The 24027-nt window shown below is 40.5% G+C and overlaps 1 protein-coding gene across 4 annotated transcripts; it reads left to right on the top strand.

Annotated features, from left to right (window-relative positions):
* Positions 1–6264: 6264 nt before the first annotated feature.
* Positions 6265–23543, top strand: orla-uia1 (major histocompatibility complex class I-related gene protein-like). Of its 4 annotated transcripts, XM_078954512.1 has the most exons (7): positions 6265–6625; positions 7614–7671; positions 7755–7808; positions 21626–21892; positions 21979–22257; positions 22339–22641; positions 23062–23543. In XM_078954512.1, exons 3-7 carry the CDS (start codon positions 7757–7759, stop codon positions 23139–23141), a joined length of 981 nt encoding a protein of 326 aa, XP_078810638.1. In that variant the 5' UTR covers positions 6265–6625; positions 7614–7671; positions 7755–7756; the 3' UTR covers positions 23142–23543.
* Positions 23544–24027: the final 484 nt, after the last annotated feature.

The following is a 24027-nucleotide window of genomic DNA, read 5'->3' as shown; positions in this document are numbered from 1 at the left end:
ACATTAGTGAGCACAGGTAAACCACAGGGGTGTGTCCTGAGCCCACTGCTGTTCAGTTTGTTCACGCATGACTGCACAGCTCGATACAGCACCAACCAAATTGTCAAATTCGCAGATGAAACAACAGTGATTGGTCTTATAAGCGACAATGACGAGTCTGCTTACAGAATGGAGGTGGAGCAGCTAGCAGGTTGGTGTAAATCCCATAACCTCCAGATCAACGTGGATAAAACAAAAGAAATGGTGATTAACTTCAGGACATCTGGCAATCACCAAAACACACATCTGACCATAAACGGTGCTGCAATGGAAGTCGACAGTGTCAAGTTCTTTGGGGTGCATCTCACTAATGACTTGTCCTCCTCTTGTTAGGGTAACTTAATTATCATTTGCTTACACACTATTATCACCACAATATGATTGTCTGAATTCTATCTTTCAGTAAAAAAACAATGACGTGGAAAGTTCTGACTATACAAGATATGATGTTCCTGTACTGCGTGATTGAATGACCCACTTTTATGTAATCAACCCCGAACACCAATAAAACCAGACTGGATCCACTGGGAAGGAGGAACTCCTCTGTGACAGACGGGCTTCTCCTTCTGCAGAAGTCTAGCAAAAATTCTCATCTCCTGTATGGTTCTTCTCTTTGTTAGGGAAACGTTGTAGCCCTCACACTCCACCAACTCCGCAATGGTCATCAGGAAAGCCCAAAAGACGGAGACTCAGGAAAGCAGGAATTCCAACACCTCACCTCATCACCTTTTACAAGGGAACCATTGAAACCATCCTGACTCAGAGCTTCACATCCTGGTTTGGCAGCTGCAAGGTTCAGGACAAACAACGACTCAGCAAGATTGACTTTGAGAAAGACTGTTGGTGCCCCTCTCCCAAACCTGGAGGAGCTAAATGTTCAGCGCTGCCTACGTAGAGCAACCTCCATCATTAGGGACCCCCAGCACCCCTCTCATGATCGAGCAGGATGTTAAACAGCTTCTTCCCACAAGCTGTGAAGCTGTTGAACGGACTGTCCTCCTCATGCATTCATGCTCTCACAAACTCCCCTCTGCAATAAGACCCAACGGATTACCCTCAACCCCCACACAACCTAAAGACACAATAAACGCATACAGACTCTAACCCCCCCTAAAAAGAAGGCTGCTAAATGTACATAATCACTTTAATGACAGAATAATTTATAACAGCTAAGATGCTGTGCAGGACCCTCAAGCTCCCAGGCCTCTGGGAGAGAACCCCAGCTTAGAGGAGAAGCAACCTGCAGACGGATTTAAACATCCATTTACTGGATATCTATTTCTATCCAGTCTCACACATGTAAATGATGCCATTAGAATGATTCTGAATCATAAACAGACATATTTGTACTTTCACACAGATAACATGACACATTGAGAGCAGTTGATCAGAGTTTGATTAACTGCCCCCTGAAATCCCATCTATTACAAGTCGCCCTTTAATAAGGGATAGTGCCAGCTTTTCTACAATAAACTTTACGTACTTTATTTCCGCATGTCTTCCAGGAAGCGGCACAGTGGTGCAGTGGTTAGCACTCTTGCCTCACTGCAAGATGGTCCCTGCTTCAATACCTGACTGGGGGACCCGGAACAGAAAACAGTGACATGTTAGATATATTCTTTTTTTCTTGATGGTTAAATTTGTGCTGACTTATTGGATTTCTTTATGTAATCACTTATCAAATCCTTTTTCCCACATTCAGACACACAAACACATGGATTGTAGTCTCTCAGTGTCTGAAACAGACAGACTCAAGTGCAGCTGTTTATTCTGTTAAAGCTTCTTTATGCTTCATTTACTTTAAGGATGCTAGCATGAACTACAAAGGACAGCTGAGATTTTAGTTGTTGCAGATGATTTATATCATGTTGACTTCATGTAAACCACACTATTCACTCACTAAAAGACTAAATGATAAAATCAGGCTGCAACCATTTCTGGTTCCAAACCACAACATACCTGCTGCTATCAACCCACTGATTACCGTCTGTCTGCATGAGTCAATATGCAACTAAGCAGTAAATGATGACAGATTTCAAAGTCCAAGCTAGACATTATTTGTTAATGAAAAATATTTTTGGAGAACTAAAGCATAAAGACAACTGTTTGTTTTTCACTAGAAAATTATTTTTGTTTTTTTTTAAAAACATATAAACAATGATAAAAAACCTCCAGTCTGTATTTTCATGTTTGTCAGTCTGCATGCTTCAGTTCCTATTTTAAGCACATTTGATAGTTTCATATTTTAGAACAGACTGAGTGACAAGTGTTGCTGTTTAATTAGATCATTTGGTAAAGTGAGCAGTCTTCAACTAAAACACATGAAATTTTGCTTTTTTAAGACTTATTAGGAAAAGATCAACCTCTAAAATGGACAAATCTACACATTCAGCACGGATCAAATACTTATTTCCTCCACTGTTGGTAAAAACCATTTAAAAAAAACTGCATGTTGATGGATTGGAAAAATCCAGCAAAATATAACCTTGAACAAAAATGATTAGTTTTATTTTGGTTTTTTTTAGAAATAATTATTATAAAATATAGAAGTGAGATCTATGATTTTAGGGAAAGGCTCACGGTTGAATAATTGAGAAGTTAGAAGTTGTGTTCAGTTTTTTCCGTCTCTTCAGTCTGACTCTAACAGGAAATGGTTTCTAATGAAATGTGCTGTTAACAGTTTGGTCATTTCTAGATCCATTCCTTCTGTTTCTGAGAAAGACGGCTGCAAATAGCAGCAGCAACTCAGTTCATCTGCAGCTTTCTACCAACAAGTTTAATCGTCCGGCAGAGTTTAGGATCAGAAACAGAGACTGAACATGGCAGCACACGTGAGAAAATGCAGTGCGTGCACAAGCTCACAAAGATAATGCGATTGCGCACGCATCAGATGAGCCAGAGGCTTTGGGTCATGCTCACAGAAGTAAAACGTCTCTCGCCAGCCATGACTTTTTGTGGTCGCGGGAGGAAAAACAAGCAAAGGAGCGGAGGGGCGCTACACCCCCCTAACGCAAAAGTTTTGACAGAAACACACCAAAGTTTCAGGGTTATAAAAACAAAACAAAAAATAAGAAAAAGCTGTTTAGTTTGACAGCATTCACAGTGACTATGGATTCAATCAATCCACTGAGCAGTCATTAATGTATGAAGCTTTGGTTTTAGTGGTTTGAAGTGATACATGTCTCTATAGCAACATCCTTTGAACTGAATGAGGTCATTTAGCTGTAGATGATTACGAGCCTTTCAAGTTTAGCAACCTGCTTGTGGTGACACTTGCATGCCTCATAGGTCTTTGCTGGACATATGGAGGGAAGATTTACATTTCTGATGGAGAACATGCAGAACAAAGACTGTTGCATGCTCTGGAACCTTCAGTGCTGCCTGGTCTTTGAGTTGAAAAACCTTCAAGTTGCAGCATTTAAAGCAGGGGGGTCATAGCAGACAGGTTTACTGGTTGTTTATCATTACGGTACGGTTCAAATGTAGTACAAAAAGGGCGGGGCCTGTCCACACACACTCAAATATTATCAACACACCTGCTAGCTGCAAAAATGTCCACATGTCAACATGTACACAAAACAGATAGTGTTCACAAACGCATACCTATGCCTTTAAACCAACTAGTGTGAAATCTTTAATTCATTCAATCATGCAAACTATTAGTGCAAAGGTGAGCTAACACCTGTGCTCAGGTGAGTGTTTATGTTCTTCTAAAATGGATGGTGGAATGTGAAAAGAAGGAGGAGCGCCCAGCCACCCCACACCCAGACCCCCGCCGCAGCAGCAGCGGCAGCCGGAATTCCCCCAACGCCACACGGGAACAGGCAGGGAACAACCGCCCCCTGGGCAACCAAGACCGCCACCCAGGCCAGGGCCAGCAGGACCGCCGCGAGGCCCCCAGAGCCAGAGAGCAGGGAGGCGCGGAGGGAAAGAGAGCGCCGCCCCAGCCCAGCCAGGAAAGCAGACCCCCCGCTGCGCCCGAAGAGCCCAACGCAGGGCCCCACCGGAGAAGGACGCCCACAGCCCCAGACAAGCACCCCACCACCACCCAGGAGTTCCGGGCATCCCCCCGCCCCAACCCCAGGTACGAGCCAGGACCCCCCAAGGGAGACCCGCTCCGCACTCCAAGCAGCCACCCACCCGGCCCACGGTTGGTCCAGGTAGGAGCAAGGCAGGGGCCCGCCGCCCCCGCCCAGGAGGGGGGAACCCCGGGGAAAAAAGGGTGGCCCACAAGGGGTGTTATAAATATGGCCCGACCAGGCTCGGCCATGTTGGAAGTTTGGCGGGGCCCAGCGCCCAGGGGCAAGGACCAGGACCCACCCCCCAGGGACACGAACACCCCCGGCTCAGGTGTAATATGAACCCCCCCACCGTGCGGAGAGAGCACCGCCGGGCCCAGGGAGCCGGCACCCAAGGGACACGGCCGCCATCGCCAAGAGGCCCGCACCCCCCACCAGGGACGGGGTAGGGGACAGATGGACCCAGGTCCCACCTTCCTTGCAAAATGTGTGTGCGTGTATGTGTGTTTGAGAGGGTGTGTGTGTGCATGTGTGTGAGTTTATGTTGGAATGTATATATTGAAGGGGGAGGGGTGTGTGTACTAAGGGGGGTGGAGTTAAAATTGGCGAGTAGGGCACTAAGGGGACATCTCCTGATTACTCACAGTGATGTCCCCTCACCCTCCCCACCAAGGGGCCCTAAATGTCTAAGGTGCGGTTAAAATTGGCGGGTAGGGTGCCAGTAGGACATCTGCTGCTTGCTTGCAGTGATGTCCAAGCACCCCCCCTACCAAGGACCCTACATGTCTAAGGTGCAAATAAAACCGAAAGAGGGGGGGGCCCACTCCATACGGCAACCATAGGAGGGGGGCCACTGCCAAGTAGCCCCCCCCAAGGCGCATCGCAGGCTAGACCCCCCACCCCCCGCTATTTAAATAAAGTTCAATTTGAATTTGAATTTATTGGTGGGGACCTATTGTCTGCAACCACTAGAGGGCCCAATCCAGAGCTTTCATGCAGATTGATGTTTCTTTCTTTCTCCCCAACTTACCCCCTTCCTCATAGATTTCCTCAGAGTGTGACAGCAGATGTGACATAACTTAAAGAGTTTTGATGTAAATGGAGGCATCACACATATTAGATTTGTTTCAGTTTATTCTCACAATATATTTTGATGGAGAATGTTACTTTGTAGTGTTGTGAACTACTGGAAAGGGTTTTCTCCTCCAATAAGCTCAATCAATCAATTTCTTTATTTGGAACTTTGACATGACTGCAGTCATAAACATCAGTAGTTATGGATATTGGTACAGATATGGTACAGATATGTTTTTAATGTATGTTTGTATGGATGTCATCTTTTTGTGGGTTTTAACATCTGGACCAGGTTGTCCAGGTTCAATCTTCTGCACACACTAAGCTCTGCAAAGCAGCAACGTCTGCTGGTTCCTTTAGAACAGGTCAGAAGTTAAACTTTATAGCTCTGGTTCTATCAGGGTGGAGGGATCTGTCCATCTCAGTACAGCAGCCTCATTTACAACCTATGAAAAATTATTATATAATTATTTTTCATCTTCATAGACGAAGCAGGAGAAATGTAAAATGCCAGCAGAAGATGATCTGACTGTCATTTTGGATCCAGATCTAATAAAACACATTTCTTTCACCACAGCAAGAATGATAGAAAAGCACCACATGTGACATTTACCATTTGGGAAGAGTAGGACTGGTCCATCTTAAGGAATGGGTCCATGAATTGTGAGATCACTGATGACAACAACCTCCTTCCATCAGTGAGAGCATTGTAGATCCATTGTGGCTGAACCTTTCAGCCTGACAATGATCCCAAACATCATCATCATCTGGACAAAGAAAGATGGCTCTGTAGAAAGCATTTCAGGTTTCTGAATTGTTCTAACCAGTCTCCAGAGTCCTTGATCCAGAAGAGAATCTGTGGAGGAGTCTGTGATGCCCAGCTACACATCCAAAACATCCCGGCTCTTGAGGAGATCTGTACAGAAGAATGGACCAAAATATCAGCTACAGTAGAAACCTTCAGGAAACCTTTGACTTCATTTCCAACCAGGATTACATTACAAGTAGACAGAATAGACCCAAGTTTCTAACCAAGTGGTACAACCTGCTGAATCTGTGACTGATAAATACTTGATTGCTCTGATTTTATTCATGACATCTTCAGCTCCTGTGTTGCTTCTGCTAACACACAGAGGTAGAGACACTGATCTAGAACAGGAACTGTGTGGAGAAACACAAAGTTGGTTCAATCAGGTCAGACTAGTTAGACAGGTTAGTTAGACATTCTGTTGCTGCTTTTAGACAGAGAAGGAAACAACCTGCAGAGCTCAGAGATCAGTTGTTCAGCTCACAGCAACAGAGACATCTGAACCCAGAAGGACCTGGACTCTGATCTGAACCCATGAAAGACCAGGATTATTTACTGTCAGCAGTGAGGATAAAAGCCTGAGGGCTCGGTTCTTTGAGCTGCTGACGACTCCTGAACAGAACCGAGTTCAGACACTTTCTGACTTTTTGGCTGTTTGTTTCCTCTGAACATTCCTTACATACATGTGAGTATCTGTGTGGTGAAAATCAGCTTTGTGGTGAAAAAACAGCTTCTTTATAGTAAAAAGGAGAATGATGTTTAGTTTTTGGCAGACAATTCCTGCTGTGGTTCCACCTCACAGTTTGGCCTTTTGACCACTCAACCTGGAAAAAACTGAAAAAGTTCATTTTATTATAAATAAACAAAAATAAAAGGCATGATAGTGAAATTAATCTGAATTAAACATAACAGAGCAGTAATGTAACATTAAATTACTTTAATTAGCAGCAAATACATGTTGGTGACAGAAACAGAAGATGAAGATGAATGTTGGTGTTCAGAACAGTTGAAGGACAGATGGTGGTGGACTTTACTAAAAGAAAAATGAAGATATGTTTCCAGAAAAGAGAGAAGCAAAGGGTGACACAGCATAAGATAGAGGAGGATAAATATGACTCTGGTGAGGAAGATGAAAAGGACCAGAGCAGAGCAGAGGAATTGAGAGTCTATAGCAGATCATAAAGTTCTCCCAGATGACTAAACATACAGCTAAAGTGATCAGGTGGACAAAAATGTCTTCCATATTTCTATTTCTGGATGAATTTTTCATTACATTTCTGTTCCAATGACAGACCCCCCCCCCCCCCCCCCCCCACACACACACACACACACACACTGTGTTCTTTGTTTGGTTCTGTTTTCCTTGCAGTGTTCTTTTTCAGGCTTATTTTCCAATCACTGTCTCATCTGGTTTCATTTACAGTTTATCCACAGCTGTTATTTTTAAATCCATTAGAACCCAGACCCATTTTCCCTTTAAATGAAAATTAGGTGGGTTATTTCACAAACTCATTGGACCACTTAAGACATTTCTGATGTTTTTCTGTGATGCTGATGTCACCATGAGTTCTTTTGGGTTTAAGTAATCATCCTCTGTGTTTCTGAGTGTCTGATGTTCAGATTATCTGCTTTGTCACATTTTTACCTCGTCTATTTTTCCCCTCATGTTTAAGGTTTTTAAAGTTTGAAGTACCTGCAGTAAAGCCTGGTCTCCTGCATTTTGGGTCCTTCGTGAGTTCCTCACACCAACTGTTCTTTCAGTTCAACTACATTCAGTAGAAGATCAGTTGACTGTCTGTGTTTGATTTCTCCAGAAATGATGAAGATGTTCATAACTCTGTTCTTCCTCTGTCATGCAGCATCTGCAGGTAAGACCACAAGCTGCAGTTTTTATTTCAACATTTCCTTCCATACATTGTTGTTACTTTGGAGCTAAAACAGATGACATTGCTGTCATTGTTCACTTGCAGAAACAAAACTCTGCATAGGAAACAAGCTGAGTTTGTGGAGATGAAAACATTTAGAAAGCTGTTTCATAGTGGGGGGAGGACTGTATTAGAGAGACAAATGATTCTGAAATAAATCACCATGCAGCAAATTCATCTTAATAGGAAAGAAAATCAGCAATGGTCATAGACTGGCTTCAGCGTAGAAATGAAAAGGAAACCTGAAAAGAGAAGATTTTTTATTTTGAGTTGACTAAAACAAATTGCAAGTTAAGTCTGGATCGTTTCTTATTGCAAAGCACCAATATATACCAAGAAAGGGGAACAATTATTGTTTTAAATAAAGGTTTTTAGTGATGTTTAATGGTTTATCCTTCAAGAATAAAGTGGTCAAAAACAAGTTTGTAGGTGAAATTCCATTTCACCTCAATTTAAGGGAAGAATATTTAAGCATTGTTATCATGTTACTCTGTGAGGAAAAATATTGTTCGCCAAAAAATGTAAATTCTATTTTGAGAAAAAATTATTAATGTTTCAGTATGAAATGTATTCAGAAATATCCATGTGCACAATTTTAATTGTGGCTACTCTGTAGACCATGGGCGGCTACTGGTCTGTCAGAGAGGGGAAGCTCATTTTCGGCCTACATCATAAAATTGTCTATTTATTTAAAAGTAAATTCTGCCCCATGTTCCTTTTCAAGAAAATGGTCTGTGACCCTGTCGTAGTACGGAACAAGTAGCTAGTAGCTGCCGTTAGCGTCCGAATTGGTATCAGCCGGACCCGCATATGAGCTGCTCTGTCTGAGTCGTGTTACCGTGTTACCGGAGATTCACCGAACAGCATGAAGAGCAGCGCCCACACAGACCAACGTTGCCACGACGACCAACAGGGTGAGGCCGACGCTCTGATGGGACCGAGCGCGAATAGCCTCAGTGATTCCTGTCAGTCAAAAGGAGTAGCAGGGGGGCTGACCAAGATGGCGACCGCGACCGCATGTAAGAAACTTCTGTGAGTTCTTAAAACTTGGAATTCGCTGCACAAACTGTTTTTTTCCCCGACCCTTTGCCTTGAAACAACAGTAAAAGTTTTTCCGTGAGGTTTTTTCAAATTAATATTTTGAAATCTAAACTAATAATGATGAAGAAATCAAAAGATATCCGCGGCTCTCTCAACCGCAGCAGCTCTTTGGAAAATATGGAAGTGGATGCTTCTAAGGAAGAACGAAACATCAGAGAGACCCATTCCTATGCATGTCACATGAAGGATGATGAAGAATGCTCTTCAATGCCAAATACACCTATGAAACATAAGCAAAATAATCCTGAGAAAAGTGCTGCAACTGAGCCGACTTTGTCTGAGCTTCAATCCACCATCATCAAAGCAGTTACCGAAAAAATTAACGAACGAGCAGACAAAACTGACGAAGCTGTGCATTACAATACTGTCCAATTTGAAGAAGTCGCTTGAGATTTGCCATCAGGAGGTCATGGACTTGAAAAAACTAAATGAGAGCCTGAAAAAGCAATGTGAAGAGCTGGAAAAGAAGGTTGGAGAGATGGAAACCAAAATGAATGATGCAGATCGCTACAGCAGAAGAGTGAATCTACGCCTGTCTGGTGTCCCTGAAAGAAATCCAGAGGATGTCAAAACAAGAGTTCAAGACATTTTTAAAGAGATGTTACCAACCAAAGATTCTGCAGTGGTGGTTTCAGCAATCGACATCGCACACAGAGTTGGAAAGCCCAGTGGGAATGGAACCAATCAACGTCCCCGGCCCATAATCATCAGGTTCCTGTCCAGATCAGCCAGAGATCTCCTGTGGAAAAGTTCTAAAAAGAACGTCTACCTACTGGATCATCATCTTCGTCTCCAGGAAGATCTCACATCTGCTGATAAAGAAGCTCGCAGCCGCCTATGGCCAGCAGTGGAGGCAGCCAGGAAGAAAGGAGAGAAAGCCTACTTCATTGGAAACAGTGCTTTCGTAAACGGCAAGGAAATACTACTGAGTTAAGCTGAAATATGTTTGTAAAGGTCAGTATGACGGTATAAAACAGACTCAAAGTTTAAGGCATATTGAATATGTGCAGCGGTTCCTGAACAAAACCAGGAAGTTCCTAAGTTAATTTTCTCTTTTTTCTTGTTCTTATAGTTCATGTCATTATCTGTTCTAACTGTGAATGCCAGAGGTACCAGAGACCAACTGAAAAGAAAATGCGTTTTTTTATATTGCCAAAATAAAAATGCAGACTTTTATTTCATTCAAGAGACACACGCTTCTGAAGCAGATAGGGAGTTTTGGAGAAGTCAATGGGGTAAAAATGTCTGGTTTTCTTTTGGTAGCAACAGGTCAGCAAAGGTAATTATTTTACAGGGCAAATTTAAAGGCCGCACTCTTGAGCATTTAATTGACAAAAATGGGAGATGGATTATTCTTGTAGTGAATTTTGACCAATTTTATTTTATTTTAATTAATACATATGCCTCCAATAATCCAACAAACAACAATACAATCTTTTTAACATTGGAAGAAAAAATTAAGACACTCCTACAAAGGTATCCCACCACTAAGATTTAATGGGGAGGAGATTTTAATGCTGTAATGAATGGCCATCTTGATCGATTTCCATCCAAGAAAGAAGACGCAAAAGAGTTGGAAAACATATGTAATAGACTTGATTTGATTGACATATGGAGACATAAACATCCTGATAAGAAAATATTTACTTGGAGCAATAAGGACAGATCTCAGTGTTCCCGCATTGATTTTTGGCTAATTTCTAATGACATAGAAAATACAGTTGATTCCGTTGAGATTATACCAAATGTTTTTTCAGACCACAATACAGTGTCCATTAAAATTAATATGGAAACTGATGCAACCAAATACAACGTAGACTATTGGAAATTGAATAATTTACTATTAAACAATAAAGAATTTTCTGATGGAGTAGAAAAACTAATTGATAAATACTGGAAACAAGCCTTTACATTAAAAAAAATATTCAAATAGTTGGGAGTTAATGAAGTATGAAATAAGATCTTTGGCAATATCATTTGGGAAGAAAATTGCTAAAGCAAAACAAAAAAGAGAGTCAGAACTAATAAGAAAAATAATGATTATTAATGAAAAAACGAATTTATCTGATCTTTGCAATCAGAATTGAATAAAGTATATGAAGAAAAAGCACGAGGAGCATTTGTTAGATCCAGAAGAAAATGGTTAGAACAAGGTGAAAAATGTACTAACTTACTTAGAAAAAACAACTTAGAAAAAAGAAATTTTGAAATTTCCTGTCTACGTCAAATTAAAATTGGCAATTCAATAAGTGAAGATACAAAAAAGGTTTCTCAATATGTTGCAAAATTCTATCAGAGACTTTACACCAAAGATTGCGTTAGAGAAGAAGATATTGAATTATTCATTAACAATATTAAAGAAAAGATTGGAAAAGTCAGTGAAACTTTTGAAAAGACTTGTGACCAGAAAATTAAGACAGAGGAAGTTGAAGACTGTATTAAATCTCTTAAATATAATAAAAGTCCAGGTAATGATGGACTAACAAGTGAGTTTTATAATTTCTTTATTGCTAAATTGACCCATTTTCTATCAAACTTATTTGAAGAAGCTTTAGGCAAGGCAAGGCAAGGCAAGGCAAGTTTATTTGTATAGCACAATTCGTACACAAAGTAATTCAAGGTGCTTCACAAAACAGAAAAGTGCATTAAAATCACAATACATCATAGAAATAATCAACATAAAATTTACTTTAAAAGAAAAGGAAGAAAAAAAAAAGATTTAAAAAGAAAGGAAGGAAAGAAAAGTGCAGATAGGACCTTTCAGTCATATACACGGCTAAACAGAAATGTTTTAAGTCTAGATTTGAACATGAACACAGAAGAGGCCTGTCTTACGCCTTCAGGGAGGCTGTTCCAGATTTTAGCTGCAGAATATTGAAATGCTGATTCCCCTTGTTTAGTTCTGACTCTGGGAATCAACAGGAGGCCGGTCCCTGAGGTCCTCAGAGTACGAGATGGTTCATATGGCACTAACATGTCAGAGATGTACTTTGGTGCTCGGCCATGGAGAGACTTGTACACAAGCAGAGCTGCTTTGAAGTCTATTCTTTGAGGTACAGGGAGCCAGTGCAAAGACCTGAGCACAGGACTAATGTGATCATACTTCCTGGTTCTGGAGCAGCAGCATTCTGGATGTACTGAAGCTGTTTTACAGCTCGTTTGGAGAGGCCGGTGAGCAGGCCGTTACAGTAGTCTAACCTACTGGAGACAAATGCATGAATAAGTATCTCCAGGTCTCGCTTTGACACTATGTTTTTGATTTTGGCAATGTTTTTCAGATGGTAAAATGCTGATGATGTTACTGACTTGATATGGCTGTTAAAGTTCAGGTCAGAGTCCATGATTACCCCTAGGTTTCTGACTTGATTTGAGGGTTTAAGAGACAGAGAATGAAGGTAGCTGCTGACAATTTCTCTTTGTTTCTGTGGGCCAAAAACAATAACTTCGGTCTTGTCTGAGTTTAGCTGGAGAAAGTTGTTCTGCATCCACGCGCTGATCTGTTGGAGGCAGTGGTTGAGAGAATCCACTGGCCCATATTCACCTGTTGTCAGTGACACATAGATCTGAGTATCATCTGCATAGTTGTGATAAGATATGTTATTACTGCGTATTAACTGCCCTAGTGGCAGCATGTAGAGGTTGAACAGAAGGGGTCCCAGGATCGATCCCTGGGGCACACCACAATTCAAGCCCATGTAGTCTGAGACACAACTCCCAATTTCAACAAAATATTTCCTGTCTTCCAGATAAGACTTGAGCCAACTTAGGGCAGATCCAGAGATGCCAACCCAGTCTTGGAGTCTGTGCAAAAGGATCCCATGATCAACAGTATCAAAGGCAGCGCTCAGGTCTAGCAGGATTAAGACAGAGACTTTTCCATCATCAGTGTTCAGGCGGATGTCATTGGTTACCTTGATAAGAGCAGTTTCTGTGCTATGATGGGGTCTAAAACCTGACTGGAAAACATCAAACGAATTGTTTAATAAGAGAAAGTCAGTGAGCTGTTGGTAGACAACTTTTTCAAGGACTTTTCCTAAAAATGGCAGATTAGAGATAGGTCTGTAATTATTCAGTACAGTGGGATCAAGACCGCTCTTTTTCAGGAGGGGTTTAATGACTGCAGTTTTTAAGGCCTCTGGAAATATTCCAGATTGAAGAGACATGTTAACTATTTGAGTAATTGATGGCAACACACTGTTCAAGACAGACTTTAGAAATCTAGTGGGTAACACATCAAGGCAGCATGTAGACGAGCTCAGACGGGTGATGGTCTCTTGGACAGTTTGGTCAGTGACAGGTATAAAGTGAGTCAGCTTAGAGTGAGTAGGTGGCCGTTCGATAGTTATATGTGTTGTGGAGTTGATGGCTTTTTTAATGCCCTGAACCTTGTCATTGAAAAATACAGCAAACTCATTACATTTAGGTGTACAAACCAATTCTATTGGTAGCTGGGTTGGGGGGTTAGTTAATCTGTTAACTGTTGTGAACAGGATACGAGAGTTGCTGCTGCAACTTCCAATTATTTCAGAGAAGTACCTTTCCCTTGTTCTGCATAAGATCTGGTTATAAGCGTACAACTCCGCCTTATATATTCCATAATGAACCTGGAGTTTTGACTTGCGCCACTTTCGCTCGGCTCTGCGGCACTGTTGTTTCTGTGCCCTGACTAGATCATCATTCCTCCAGGGAGCTTTCTTTATATGTTTTCTCAATTTAACCTTCATAGGGGCAATGGCATCCAGAACATTCAAGATGCTAGAAGTAACAGAATTCAGCATTTCATCAACATTGGCACCAGAGACGTTTTCAGGGTTTATCATTTCTACAAACTGTGCCCTAGTGCTCTCATTTATTTGTCTCCTTTGGACAACTGCAGGGCCAGGCGGTGGTTTGGGAGCAACAGACAGGTCAAAGAATACACAGAAATGATCAGAGAGGGCGACATCAACCACACTGACATTGTAAATAGTAACCCCCCTTGTGATGAGCAGGTCCAGAGTGTGCCCTCTGCTGTGGGTGGGGCAACTCACATGCTGAATTAGACCAAAGGTTTCAAGGACAGCATTGAGCTCTTTTGCATTTCTGTCATTGACATTATCAACATGAACATTAAAATCACCTGTAATGACTAGACCATCAAAGTCTGTGCACACAACTGAGAGCATTTCAGTGAAATCATCAATAAAACTTTGGCTGTGCTGAGGAGGTTTGTACATAACTATGCAGAGTAAGGGAGGAGTTTGTTTTAACTCAATCTTAAAGGACACATACTCAAATGATGAAAACACACCAAATGATAGTCTGCGGGTTGCAATATTATCTCTAAACAGTGCAGAAACGCCTCCACCCTTTTTATTTTCTCGTATTTCCGATTCATGTTTGTAGTTGGGGGGAGTTGATTCGACTAGAACTATGTTTCCTGTGTTTTTGTCAAGCCATGTTTCAGTTAAAAACATAAAATCAAGATTAAAAGAAGAGATAAGATTATTGATTAAAAATGATTTGTTGCATAAAGATCTGACATTGAGTGCAGCAAGTTTGAGATTAGTTTCCTTGGGACTGGTCAAAACCTTCTTGCAGGGGATGTGAACTAGATTTCTTTGATTGGACAGTCTAACTGCCCTTTTTTGCATTCTACGTGGTGCAACTACAGGTATATCACCAGAAGGAAGCTGTTCATCACAGGGCCCCAGTTTGACATAACCTTTCCTAGGACACTGGGGGCCCGTTTCATCCTAGCTCCGGGGAATAGCACGTCTAGAGGCGCGCAGGAGAGGTTGAGTTGAGGGTAGTTTGGGTGATGGACCGGGAGGAGTGGGAGCTGGACGGGATTTGGGTGAACGACGGAGGGGGCGTGTTGGAGGGGCGTTGGGTGAAGGATGAGGAGGGGGCGCTGGAGGGGTAGGAGAGCTCCTGTGTGGTGTGAGGCTCACAGGTGTTAGGGGAGCCATCTTAATTCCTGACTTGATGAGGCTATCAAAATGGCTAGGTAGGGCCATGGGTGAAAGTGTGGGGGACAAAAAGGAAAGTGAGTCTTCACTGGGAGTAGATGTAGCAGGGGGCGCCCACAGCCGGTCAGACGGTGGTATTTCTGGGGCCAAATCTGGTGGTTGTTGTTGTGGTTCTGCGGTTGGGTCCTTAGCTGGCGGTGGTTGTTGTGATGCTGGTGCAGCTGAGTCCTTAGATGGAGGTGGTTGTGGTGCTGCCGGATCCAAGTCTTTGACCGGTGGTGGTGGTGGAGGTAGTTGTTGTTGCCGTTGTGCTGTGGTTCCTGGGACACTGGCTCGGTCCTTCCTTACTGCCTTTTCAGGGCCTTGGCCTCTATGCCCCAGAGCGTGGAGGAGGTTCTTCACTAACTCTCTTGCTCCACCTCTGTTCAGGTGTGGGCCTCTTCCCATGAAAAGGTCCTTTCGCTTCCAGAATGTATTGAAGTTCTCAATGTAATGCAATCCTCTGGAAGCACACTCTCTGGAGAGCCAATTGTTCAGCTGAAACAGACGGCTGAACTTGAGTGACACCCCATCGATGTTAGGAAGAGGTCCACTGATGAATGCTTCAACCTCTACTTTGTCAATCTCTTCAAATAACTTGATGAAGTCTTTTTTCAAACGTTCGGACTGTTCTTTTCTGATATCGACAGCACCTACATGGATGATTATTCGTTTAACTCCTTGGTACAAGACTTTAGATAAGAGTCCTGTAATCACTGGAACAGTAGAACTTGGGCAACATAAAGTTTGCATTCTTCTGTGGCTGACTCCACTGATAGCGCCATCTCCAAGCAGCAGCGTATCTCTGACCTTGACGTTTGGCACAGATTTTCTTTCTGCCTGTGCTTTGTTTCCAACATTATGACTCCTTCTCTGTGGTCCAATTTCACTGTGTTCTTCAATATCACATTGTGTTAGGGGTAAAAATCTGTTTGTGAGCTTTATTTCGGATGTTCTGTCATCTTTACGCTTTGGCTTAACACAGAGTTCCTCCGCACAAAGTTTTGGAAAGGACACAACATCACTCAGGTCTATGTCACTGTTATTCTTCTCGTTTGTGGTAAGAGTGGGCTTCTTACCACCCGATGTTACTGGAAGGGTCTTGTGAAGTCCATTTTCAGTTTCCAAAGTAAATATCCGTGTTTGTAGCTCTTTTATTTCTTGTTGGTAGATCCGACAGCGTTCACAGTGGGAGTTTGTTTTTCTTCCTCTTCCGGACATGTCGCTGGCTTGTCAAAAATATTGATTTGTATAGGTAGAAGTCACAAAAAAGGATGACCAGTCTGATATTCCAGGATGTGTGGAAGAAGTAAAATGATTAAAAATGATTAATTAAATGATTAAAAAGCAAATAAAGCAGGAAGCAGCAGGAGCAGGGAAAAAAGCGTCTGCACTCTTTTGCAGGGGGAGGAGCAATCCTCATTGGTATATTGCCCCCAACTCTCAGACAAGGCCTCATCAAACTCATCCCCAAACCACAAAAAGATAAATTATGCATAGAAAACTGGAGAACAATTAGTCTGTTAAACAATGATGCTAAAATATTTGCTCTTATTTTTGCCTAAAGATTGAAACCAGGACTGGAAAACATAATTGATGAAGAACAATCTGGTTTCATGCCTGGTAGAAATATTGCCAACAATATCAGATTAATACTTGACATGATTGATTATAATGAATATATTAAAGATGATAGTTTTATCTTATTTGTTGACTTCTACAAGGCATTTGATACAATAAGTCACATTTTTATGATTCGAGTTATTAAAGAATTTGGATTTGGAAAAAGTTTTTTAAAAGCAATTGAGGTTCTATACAATGGATGCAACAGCTCTGTTAAACTGGCACATGGCACAACTCCCAGATTTGACATTAACAGAGGGATAAGGCAGGGATGTCCTCTCAGCCCTTTTCTCTTTTTACTAGTTGCTCAGGTTATGGCCCTTCATTTAAAAAAATGTCCATTTCGTGGTATTACAGCTTTGGGGAGAGAATTTAAACTGTCTCAACTAGCAGATGACACAACAATTTTTTTGGCCAATAAACATGAAATAACAAATGCAATTAAAGGAATCAAGGACTTTTCTGGAATCTCTGGATTAGAAATGAACCTTAACAAATCTGTCCTGTTTTCACTAAAAGATTGTGATTCACCAGAAATCAACGGTATTCCAGTTAAATCTTCACTTACATATCTTGGTATTGATAAAAATGAAAAAAATGAAAAAAATCGCAGTGAAGTTAATTTCAAGCCAATAACTGAACAAATGATCAAAAGATATAACGTGGTTAATGAGAGATCTTTCTCTGAACAGTAGAATTCTGTTATCTAAAGCTGAGGGAATCTCTAGATCTGTCTATGTGTCTCTGTCTTTAGAAATGCCAAAACACATCTGGAACCTATTAAACAAAACATTATTTGATTTTATTTGGACGAAAACATGTCATTACTTAAGGAAAAATGTTTTATGTAAAACCAGAAAATATGGGGGCATGGAAGTATTAACCTTTGAAACTTTAAACAACTCTTTTAAAATAAAGTGGTTAAGTCAGTTATTGAAAGAGGAAGACAATATCTGGAATGCATTTCCCAAATATATATTTGACACAATGGGAGGCATTAAATTCTTGCTAAAATGTAATTATAAAATTGAAAAATTACCCACAAAACTTTCAAACTTTTACAAACAAGCCCTGCTCGCCTGGAAACTCGTTCATAAGCATAATTGTTCTCCAACAACTTGTTTTATTTGGAATAACAGTAATGTACAATACAAGAATAAATCCCTTTTTTCCTAGATGGTATGATAATGATATTGTTTTAATCAGACAACTTTTCAATCCTCATGGACATCTTCTGACGTATGAAGAATTTCTTTTAAAATTCGTTATTCCTGTTCCACCCAGAGAATATGCCATAGTGTTAGATGCCATTCCAATCAGTCTACTTCAACTGTTTAAAGGGATTTATCTTCTTCTTCCTCTTTCGGCTTCTCCCATCAGGGGTCGCCACAGCGAACAAGTCGCATGGTATATTTGGCAATGTTTTACGCCGGATGCCCTTCCTGACGCAACCTTCTCAAACCGGGCTTGGAACCGGCAGAGTCAATTAAGAACCCAGACAATTTTTTTGGACAAAGTGGATATTTGTGTTAATTCAGTTTCCAATAAGCAAATAAGAAATCTTTTACAGACCACAACCTTACCTGCTGGGAGATTTTATTAGGAGTCCAAATTTGTGGACATAAACTGGACATATGCTTGGACTATTAGTAGTAAATACTGTCTAAATAACAAAATAAAAGAGGTGTCCTTCAGAATATTGCATTGTATATATCCTACAAAAAAAACTTTGAGTAGATTTGTTGTGGACATGGACCTGTCCTGTTCATTCTGTGGAACTCAGGAGGAAACTATTTATCATCTGTTTGTGGACTGCAGACATACAAATCTGTTTTGGATTGAAGTTGGAAGCTATATTGGAAATATAACTAAACAAACTGTTACATTTTTAGATAAAGACATTGTTCTGGGTTACCTTAATGTCAAAGTAGACAAAGATTGTATTTTCATTACACAATTGTTTTTATTATTGGCAAAATTTAATATCCATAAGCCAAATGGTCAAACTCCAAACCTAAATTCCAGCTGTTTTTGAGTGAAATAAATCAGTATTGTACCATTATCAAACATCTGCAAAACCAAAAAGCAATTAGAACTACTTTAATTTTTGAAAAATTTAAAATTTATTAAACCCCAAAGATTTTTGAAGAAATGATTATTTTTGTCTTATGTTGTATATGTATGTGTATATACTTATATACTTTTTGTTTTATTTCTTATATTTTCTGTAATATGTACACATTGCAATTTCCCCTGTGACATTCACATTGTTATTGTATTGTGTTGTTGTTGTTTGTCAATGAAGTATGAAAAAAAAAAAAAAAAAAAAGGAGTAGCAGTCTTTCGACAGACCCTCCAACCATCACGCAGCAGCTCGGAGTCCGGGCCAGCCCACTCCCCATTGACCCCAGAGACGCTGAGCGTCCGTGGGCGGGACATAATCGCAGCGTTTATCCAATGACCGTCTAGTTTCTAAGGGCTGAAAAAAAACGTTCAAAGTATGGAGTCCTATACTGTTCATAATTAAATAAATAAATATTTAATTAAAAAAATAAATATGACCTCATGCAAATACACAATCAACCAATAAATCTCTTATAAATATATAAAAAGATCCTGAAATTGTGAAAAACCTGGACACAGATTTTAAATTAGCCATTATATTATTCAATGTATTTCATTTTGCTTTAAAAACCTGTTTATTATTTTAAAACAGCATTTTAAAATATTCATTTTAATCACGTGGAATATTATTATAATTCTACGCCTTTTTTCAGAACCTTGGATTTCAAAATCAATATTTTCCAAAGTAGCTTTGTTTTTTTTTCATGTTGCTGTTTTTCACAATGGCTTATTTATTTCATGAAGAGGTTTTTCAGGAGAATGGGTCTGTCTGTCAATCAAACTAGACAAGGCGGAGACACTTTTGTGATTGGCTACTCCTTTACTCAGACATGAGCAGCAGCACCCTGACTACATCGATCGAAGATGTTTCAGCGAACGTGACGGCGCAATGCACTCTCCTCAACACTAGGGGGAGTATGCACCTCAACACATCCACAGTGTTACCAGAAATTGGGCAGTTTTGGTTCTAAATTTGCGGATAAAAGTGGCTTTGGGCGAGTGTGCATAATTCAGGCGATTTTGTGGTCGGTTCGGCAATTTTCATCTTCTCATGAACATTTAGTAGTGGCCTAAGTTAGGCTGGGTGGTTGTTGGAGTTCCACAAAACTTCTATGAACTGGAGTTTCATGAACGCACCATGCCGCGTGTGGGAGGGGCAACCAGCTAATGTTTTTAGCCTTATAGCCACATGGAGCGGTTGCTTGTGCTTATCTCAGTAACAATGCATGGATGCACAATGCACACGGAGTGTTAAAAGATCAGTTTATTTATTTTGAATAGTTCTGCATGATAACAATGTTTCCATGTTTGAGTTCATGAGATCATCCCAGAGAGAGTCTCTGCTTCAGGTCCTGCAGTCAAACTACGTCTTAAATCACGTGTATCAGAGCGCCCAGGCAGCGCAAGAGTGTGTGTGTGTGTGCGCAAGTTAAGGGTCTGTTTGCCGTGTTTCCCGGAAAAGTAATAGTAAAAAAAGGTTTCCTCCAAAGTACAGAGCCTGATTCTTGGAGTAAGCCCCGGCTGGAGAATTGCTCAATCAATCCCGGATCTCCGCTGCGTTTTCCGACCACGGTCAGAAACGTCATCGCAGGAAAGGTTCAACATATTCCCGGGAGGGAAAAAATAAAATCAGAGGACCTGATTATAATCATTGTCTCATTGAAAATAAAAAATATAAGGTTCAGGAGGCCTCAGCAGGCTTGTTCCTCTTTGCGCACCTGCCTGGTCTGAGTCTGTTGGTCCGCCAGCTCGCCTCCTGTGAGCCGACACAGTGTGAGGCACGATGTGAGCTCCGAGTGAATGGCGTAAGAATGAGGAGTGTTTCAACGGGGGACTTATAGACGTGGACGACCGGAGCTCCTCTGTGGTTTGGTCCACACAAACCCTCAAACTACAAAAACAGAGTGGTCCATGTTTGCATCTTCTGCAGCAGACAGATAGTTTGACTCTGTTTGATCTCTAATGTCAGCAAAGCCGCGCGGATATCACTGAAACATGTCATCTATCTGACTGGCACACCGCTAAGCGGGTATCGAGGAATATGAGTCGATTTCCATGGATGAGCCAATGAGCGTTTAGATCCCGCCCACTTTCACTGATTGACAGACTCATTCTCTTGAAAAAGCTCTTCATGAAATAAATAAGCCATTGTGAAAAACAGCAACATGAAATAAAAACAAAGCTACTTTGGAAAATATTGATTTTGAAATACGAGCTTCTGAAAAAAGACAATTATAATAATATTCCACATGATTAAAAATGAATATTTTAAAATGCTGTTTTAAAATAATGAACAGTTTTTTAAAGCAAAATGAAATACATTGAATAATATAATGGCTAATTTAGAATCTGTGTCCTGGTTTTTCACAATTTCATGATTTTTTTATATATTTATGAGAGATTTATTGGTTGATTGTGTATTTGCATGAGGCCATATTTATTTATTTAATTAAATATTTATTTATTTAATTATGAACAGTATAGGACTCCATACAAAGCAGCCCCATTGAAGTCAATGGACGCTGGGCTTCAATAGGGAAATGCACTGTGACGCTGTGGGAATTTATGAGAAGGAAATCGAGTCAGCCGACCAGCTATATGTAACTGATTCTGAACAAACTTGTCTTTGAGATGAACGTTTTCATCTCAAATATGTATTAATACTATTGTTAATACAATAGTACATATTTGACCATTAATTTGGTGACATTATAAGGGAAGCCGAGCTTCCCTTCCAGTCTTAAAGAAATTACCACTGCTGTAGATATTTATTTGGCATGTTTTTGACAATATTTAAGGGAAAGAGTCATTGATTCTTTGGAAACAAACAAAAATAAATCCTGGGTTTGGACGTTTTTAAGGACTTTATTTTTAAAAACCTTTTTTGATAAATGCAGAAATCAGATGCATTTTTTTCTTTAGTGAAACACTCTCTGAAATGGATCACCACTGGCATTTCTGGAAAAACAAACCTTCCTGAGTTTGTGGTTACGGCATCAATGGACAATGTTGATCTTTGGCACTGCGACAGCACCAAGAGAGAACTTGAACCAAAACAGGAATGGACACGAAAACTATTCAAGTTTAGACCTGAACTCCTCCAGTTTCATTTACAGAGATGTCTTTTTAATCAGCAATTCTTCAAGGCCCACATGGATGTTTTCAAGCAACGTTTAAATCAAACTGAAGGTAAAGTTTAAGATTTACTGTCTAGAATTCTAATTGACTTTCTAATTGACTCAAACTTCCTTATAGTCTTCTTCTTTGGTGTTCAGGTTCTCACATTCTCCAAAGAATAGGCGGCTGTGAGTGGGACGATGAAAGCGATGAAGTCAAAGGTTTTGAACAGTACGGTTATGATGGGGAAGACTTCATCTCTCTGGACCTGAAGACTGGGACATGGGTTGCTCCAAAAACACAAGCTGCTGTGATAAAACATTCATGGGATGCAGACAAAGAGAGAATAAAGTACATTCAACAAATATTCATGTCATGGTTTCCTAAATTTCTCAAGGATTACATGCCCTATAGGAGGAGTTTTCTGCAGAGAACAGGTAGAGTCAACAACACTAACTAGTTCATACAAATAAATGCTGAATATGGGAGACATTTTTTTCTTCATTTTGTTTTTCCAGAGCGTCCTTCAGTATCTTTTCTCCAGAAGACTCCCTCCTCTCCGGTCTGCTGCCATGCCACTGGCTTTTATCCTGACAGAGCAGATCTGTTCTGGAGGAAAGATGGAGAGGAGATCCATGAGGGTGTGGAGAAGGGACAGATCCTACCTAACCATGATGGAACCTTCCAGATGAGCTCAGAGCTGAACGTTTCATTGATCAAACATGAAGACTGGAGGAGGTATGACTGTGTGTTCCAGCTCTCTGGACTAACAGAAGACATCGTCTCCATGCTGGACAAAACCCAGATTCAGACAAACTGGGGTAAGATTGTAAACTTTAGCCCCAGCACCTTAGTGTTACCTAATCCAGATCATCTTTAAAACAGAAGCATGTGAGGAGTTTCTAACAAGAAGTCACTCAAAGACTTTTGATCTGGTTTGATCTGCTTCAGATCTTTAATTTTTTATTTTATTTTTGTGATAATTTAAGATGTGCAGAAGGTTCAGAAAGACTCTAAATACAACACAATGACTAAACCACATCATTGCAAAAAGAGAATGAGACGTGAACAAAAAATGTTAAAGAACATGAAATAATGTATTCACAGCCAAAAACTGCCACCTCCCGATTTAAAAAAAAATCCTTGGCGTGGTCACAAATGTAGATGGTGGTTTTCAGGCGTCAGTCAGTCAGGTGGGGATGATGGCATCATGTCAGACATCACATGATTTTTCTTTACAGATGGTCTAGAAAAAGAAGAATCCTCAAGCGGAGGATCCAGAGCATCACAAGAAGAATTTTCTTTGGCTGAAAACAGTTGATTTGGACAAAACAGACACAGAGACACTAGAGTTAAATTCACTGTAAGCAGCACATATGGAATGAAATAGTGAAGACTGGAAGTGAAGCTTCTGGAACTCAGTTCTGATCCGTGCTGACAGTGAACGCCTGAGACGGATCCTGAATCAACTCTGGAACCAGGAATCAAACACAGCTTCTATCTGCATAGAGATGTTCTTAGTGAATTACTATACTATACTTTTACTATACTGTAACTTCAAGTAAACGTGTTATTTCTGTGTTACTATCCATGTTTTTAGCCATAATACAGTTTTTGTATGGACTTTTGTAAAGAAGTAAATTCTGTGGGTGTCTAATGCAAATGTGACATAATTCATGTTTTGTTGTAATTAGAAGAATCCTGCATAAATCATTGATTCAGGTGGTTTAGGTCTATAATTCTGCACAAACACTATGTTCTGTAATAGAGCGACACCTGGTGGTTTCTTTACAACATTTACCATTGAGGGTAAATGTTTGAATTTTGGTCTCATTGTGGTGGAATGATCTGTCTGTTTAAGCTCGTATTGCAGCCTCATTTACAATCTCCAAGAAAAGGATTAAACCTGAACTTCCTTGTTATAGCAGAGAAAGGGTTTGCCCTCAAAACGTCTTCAGCTAAAAAGTTGCAACAGACTGGTGATCTGTCCAGGATGTCCTCTGCCTTTACCCATGAGTGGCCAGGAAAGATTTTGGCAGACCCGTGTACCCGAAAAGGAACAAACAGGGTTAGAAAAATGGCTGTAAGTTAACATTTTCTCTAAAAAGTTTACTCTATAACATTTTTTTTTCATCCCTTCATGATCAGTGATATCCTGTGGTATCGTGGTGTGTTCAGCCTCCTCTACATCTGCTGCCTCATCCAAA

This window comes from Oryzias latipes, chromosome 11 (genome assembly GCF_053564925.1).
Source record: "Oryzias latipes strain Hd-rR chromosome 11, Olatipes_Hd-rR_3.1".
NCBI classification, from domain to species: domain Eukaryota; kingdom Metazoa; phylum Chordata; class Actinopteri; order Beloniformes; family Adrianichthyidae; genus Oryzias; species Oryzias latipes.
This window is presented reverse-complemented; position numbering and strand designations above follow the sequence as displayed.